At 52.1% G+C, this 5,216-nt stretch overlaps 1 protein-coding gene across 1 annotated transcript in view; it reads left to right on the top strand.

Annotated features, from left to right (window-relative positions):
* The window catches only part of CRYBB1 (crystallin, beta B1), a 14,239-nt gene extending 9,554 nt beyond the window's left edge, over positions 1-4,685 (top strand). Inside the window, exons 7-8 of the mRNA XM_010828855.1 lie at positions 2,400-2,542; positions 4,418-4,685. Of these exons, the coding sequence (XP_010827157.1) occupies positions 2,400-2,542; positions 4,418-4,601 (327 nt within the window). The 3' untranslated portion in view covers positions 4,602-4,685. The remainder of the gene's footprint in view (positions 1-2,399; positions 2,543-4,417) is intronic.
* The last annotated feature ends 531 nt before the right edge of the window (positions 4,686-5,216 follow it).

Below are 5,216 nucleotides of genomic sequence, written 5' to 3'. Positions count from 1 at the left end.
CTGCTGGGTTTCCATCGGTCCGCAGGCTTTTCTCTGGTTGCAGAGAGCGGGGACTGCTCTTCGTTACAGCGCACAAGCTGCTCTCTAGTGGCGATGGCTTCTCTTGTTGTGGAGCGCAGGCTCCAGGGGACACAGGCTTCAGTCTTTGCAGCTCCCGGGCTCTAGAGCACAGCTCAGCAGCTGTGGGGCTCAGGCTCAGCCGCTCCCGGGCACGTGGGATCTCCCAGATCAGGGATGGAGTCCGTGTCTCCTGCGTTGGCAGGCGGACTATCACTGAGCCACCCGGGAAGCCCCTGGAACCCAGTTTTTTCCTTCTTCACTGCTCTCAAGAGTGTGATTGAACCTGCCGGTTGTTGCCTTCCTTGATTCTGTTTGTAGAATGTTGCTAATTCCTGACTACACTTTAGAGCCTCCTGGGGAGCTTTGAAAAAATCTCGAAGTCCACCCAAAATGTCAGACATACAGGTTGAAGCTTACGTGATGGCTGCAAAGAGGATATTGCAGAAGGGCATGGTGAACTCCCTGACAAAAGTTCTATATACTGAATTAGCCCCTTTGTAATGTTTAACTAAAGTAACATAACTTCAAGAAGGTTCAAAGCTGAAACAGGTTGGAGTTATCCCCGAGCCAGTCACAGGGTTTTTTCAGAGTTAGGTTGATGGCACTTCATTAGCCAGCCACATCTTCACTCACCAAGGTCAGTTTCTGATGATGGCACCAACTTCCGCTTTCCGTGGTGGAAATTTTCATAAAGAGTTGTCGTGCGCGTCCATTTGAGATTATCAGGGGCCCACAGCCAGTTGTTTGGCCTCATCAGATCTGTCTTAATGGGTTATCCAATCTGATCACGTTCTTCTCAGAACCCGAGGCTGAATTATCAGCCTTAACAATGGACCCTTTGCGAGAATTCATAGATTCTTCTCTTGGTCAATGGTCCTTATAAGGCAGTCTAGGTCAACAGACGGCTGTTTGATAGAGCAATCAGCTAGGCCACTTGCAGTAACTTCTAGAGCTTTTCCGTCCAATACAGTAGCTACATGTAGCTCTTAAACACTTGAATCTTGGCTAGTCCAAATGGAGATGTGTGGCATATACGCCAGGCTCTGAATACATAGCAAAACAGAAAAATAAGAACGTAAAACACCTCATTAGGGACTCCCCTGGTGGCCCAGGATTGAACTCAGGGGCACCGGTTCAATCCCTGGTCTGGGAACTAAGATCCCACATGCCACATGGCACAGCCAAAAATTTTTTTTAAAAGACCTCATTAATACTGCTATGTTGTCTGCCTATTGAAATTAGCACAATTTAGAAATATTTGCTTAAATAAAATATATTATCAGAAAAAAATCCTAATGCCGGGACCCTACCCCAGACCAATTGAATCCGGATCTCCGGGGCTCATTAGCAGGCACTGATTTCTTTCCATGCCTCTGAGGTCTCTGGGTAGCCAGGGCTAAGAGCCACTGGTCTAGTTCCTCCCCCACACCCCTGCCACCATCCTGGGTGGCCCGTTTTCTCTCTTACCTCCAACTTTCTCCCAGCTGGGTCCCCTGGCTCCTTTCCAGCCCTCTCTCCTGGGATGTTAGAGGGATTTCTGTCTCGACCATCTCCCACATGCAGTCACTCGTTCCACCACAGACACGTGGACGTGTTTCTGCCAGGCTCTGTCGTAGGCTCTGGGTGTGCAAGTGTGCTTATAACAGGCAAGGTCCCTGCCCCCATGGGAGGCAGCTATTGAAAACCTAATCACAGAAATCCACCTGTAATGGCAAACAGCCGTGGTGCTTACTGCACAGGGGTCTTGCAGGGTGTGCTCAGAGAGGGGAAGAGGAAACTGGGGCTCTGGTGTTGGGGAAAGGGGGGTGGGAGTGGCTGGGGTTGATCCGGGGAGAGAGCCCCCAAAGGATGGGGACCGAGTCAGCTGTGGGCACAGCCTTTTGAGGGACAGTTGGGGCAGAGTTCCTGGAGTGAAGATAGGCTGGGTGGAACAAGGAGCTAGAAAGGGGGGGCTGCTGTGGCTGCAGCAGAGGCAGTAGAGGGGAGCAGGGTGCAAGATGGGAGCAGGGACACGCTTCTCTGGAGGGTTCTGCCCCTGGCTGGCTGTGTGACGCCGGTCAAGAGGTTTAACTTCTCTGAGCCTCTGCACCCCTGATCAGCATAATAAAAATATTGAGTGAATTTGTGTGGAGCACTTGGTGTATTCCGGGCATCATGCTAAGTGCCCTATATGGGTTAGCTCTGTGAAGTAGAGGCTGACATCCTTATGTTTCTGGATGAGAAGGGCGCTTCGAGGCTGGATGTTGGCAATCCCATGATGGCCTGAGCAGGCTCAGCTCTATCTCTCTCTCCACACCCAGGAGGCCCCATTCACCCCTGACCTGTCTCTCCTTCCCCAGGATGCCCAGGAGCACAAGCTCTGCCTGTTCGAAGGGGCCAACTTCAAGGGCAACACCATGGAGATCCAGGAAGATGATGTGCCCAGCCTCTGGGTCTACGGCTTCTGTGACCGCGTGGGCAGCGTGAGGGTCTCCAGCGGAACGTAAGGCCTGCTCCTGTGGGTCCTCATCCCCTGCTTCATTTCGAGCTCAGGCAGGCTGGGAGGGCCACACCTGAGCCTGACAGGATGTGACATCAGACATGCAGGAAAGGCCGGAGGCCTGGATTCTGCCAAGAGTGTCATGCCCAAGGGGGCGGCGGTGGAGTCATGTGTTGATGAATTACTTGTTGGCGTAAACAACGCTAGCAATTGTCCTAAGAAGTGGGAAGATGCAGCGAGTCGGGGCTTCTAACCCCGTGTTTGGGTTGGAGAAATAGTGAAGCGAGGAGGAGCAGAGTGGATGTGAATAGACCAGTCTGGGTGGGTCGAGGAAGCGGAAATATGCAGGGAGAGCGGAGCCTCTGGGGACATGAGCAGAGTGACATCTGAGAGGTGAGACCGTGTAACGAAAGGGCCTTGACCCTGTCACTGATGCACTGTGGCATCTGGGTGAGCCACAAGCCCTCTCAGTGTCTCAGTGTCGCCCTCTATACAATGGGCACATCAGAGTTCTTAATCCCAGAGGATTCTTTCTGTTCTGAACTCTAGGATTTGAAGCTTTCAAAACAGAGGCCCCCCCCCTTGACCCCATGTCCGTGAGAACACAGGGAAAGGCCAGATACCCAAAGGAGGTCACTGTATCCATCCCCCTACCTCCAAAGAACCGTACAAGACAGTCCTGATCTCCTCGAGGCAAGTGGAAGGCGTCTACCTCTCCACCCCAGATGCTTTTCTGAGTTCCTATAACACCATCAGGGCTGTGGTCTTTTTATTGCTCTTTTATCCTTCCCTGAGACCCAGTATTCCAGTATGTAAGCCATCTGGAATTTACCAACATTGTCAATAAGCCAGGCTCTGTGCTCGGCACACGGCACAGGCAGAGGTGAAGAAGGCTCAGCCCCTGCCTTCAGGGGCTCATTCAGTCTAGCAGGGTGTCAGTACACCTGTGAGACGATGTCCAGCGACAATAGATGAGAGGTGGTCCGCACAGGAGTTAAGAGGGAGAAGAAAGGTTTCTGGGACTGGGTTCTGTGTGCTGGAGTGGAGGGCAGGTCCAAGGTTTACCTGAGGAGGCTAGAACTTAAGCCAGACCTTGAGCAGGGAGTCTGAGGGAGACCTGGAAAGACCCTCCCAGCAGAGACAATGACAGAATTAGAAATTAATCATGTATAATAAGTGGTATTACATGCTTACAATGGACTGAGCGCCATGCTAACTTCTTTCAGTGAATCATCATCAACTCTTTACAATACACCCATGAGGCAGGTTTTCATCATCCCCATTTCACAGACAGGAAGCTGGGGTTCTGATAAGTCACCTGTCTAGTAAATGGCAGAGCTAGGATTTGAACTGATTGTCTCTGATACCAGAAGGTGTATTCCCAGCCACTTCACACAAATTCACTTTCCGACAAAGGAAACCACTTTCTGAACCAAGACTGCCCCTTCTTATTGCTAACCAGTCTCCAAGCCCTGTCTTCACTCCCTTGGATCCTGTTCTCTGAGCTCCAGGTCATCACTTTCAGTGGAATGTGTATTACTCTCCCTACCATGTATCTGTAATCCACTTAGCAAAGTACTCTGATTCATTTTCCCCTTTGGCCCCCCAAACCCTCATAAACCAGCTCCCATGACCATCCCCGCTTCACTTAGAGGAGGAAGCCGAGATCTGTCAGAGAGATGAGATCACTGCCCAGAGTCAGCAGGAAGGGGCCAAGCCCACCCAGAGGAGCCCCGGGTGCCCCCAGCCTGCGAGGACAGGTGAGGGCGGAGAGCAGGCTGCAGGGCTGGATGCAGGACTCGCGGGTCCAGGGGGGCGTCTAGGTGCCAGGTGGTGAGACAGGCCGCCTCCACGCCGTCCTTCTTGCTTTCCCCCCAGCTGGGTTGGCTACCAGTATCCCGGCTACCGTGGGTACCAGTACCTCCTGGAGCCTGGCGACTTCCGGCACTGGAACGAGTGGGGGGCCTTCCAGCCACAGATGCAGGCCGTGCGTCGCCTGCGTGACCGGCAGTGGCATCGCGAAGGCTGTTTCCCCGTCCTGGCCGCCGAGCCACCCAAGTGAGTCCATGCGCCGCTCGTGTGGCCTGCCCTGCTGCAGGCTCATCGTCCCCACCTTCCCCATGCAAATAAAAATTCCTGAAGCCAAGCTGTCTCCTGGGTCTATGAACAGATGCAGGCCTCGGTGTTGGCACGCGACTTCGTCCGTCTTGACAAGTATTGTAATGATCAAAACAGCAAGCACAGGACTTCCCTGATGGACCAGTAGTTGAGAATCCGCCTTGCAGTGCAGGGCACACGAGTTTGATTCTTGGTCAGGGAACTAAGATTCCACGTGCCGTGGGGCAACTGCACCCTCATGCCTTGACTAGAGAGTCCATGCGCCACAGCAAAACATCCCACATGATGGAACATAGATCCCACATGCTGCAGCTAAGACCTGATACAGCCAAATAAATCAAATAATTTTTTAAGTTTAAAAAACTACAACTCAAAAAAAAAAAAAAAAGAACCCAGCCAGTACCACTAAGTTCTTTGCATTCTCTTTGTATATCTTTTGGACAACTCTTCAGTTCAGTTCAGTCACTCAGTCGTGTCCATCTCTTTGCAACCCCAAGGACTGCAGCACGCCAGGCCTCCCTGTCCATCACCAACTCCTGGAGTTTATTCAAACTCATGA

Source organism: Bison bison, unplaced genomic scaffold, assembly GCF_000754665.1.
Source record: "Bison bison bison isolate TAMUID 2011002044 unplaced genomic scaffold, Bison_UMD1.0 scf7180017864495, whole genome shotgun sequence".
Lineage (NCBI taxonomy): Eukaryota > Metazoa > Chordata > Mammalia > Artiodactyla > Bovidae > Bison > Bison bison.
The sequence above is the reverse complement of the archived record's forward strand: the minus strand, read 5'-3'. Positions and strand labels throughout refer to the sequence as shown.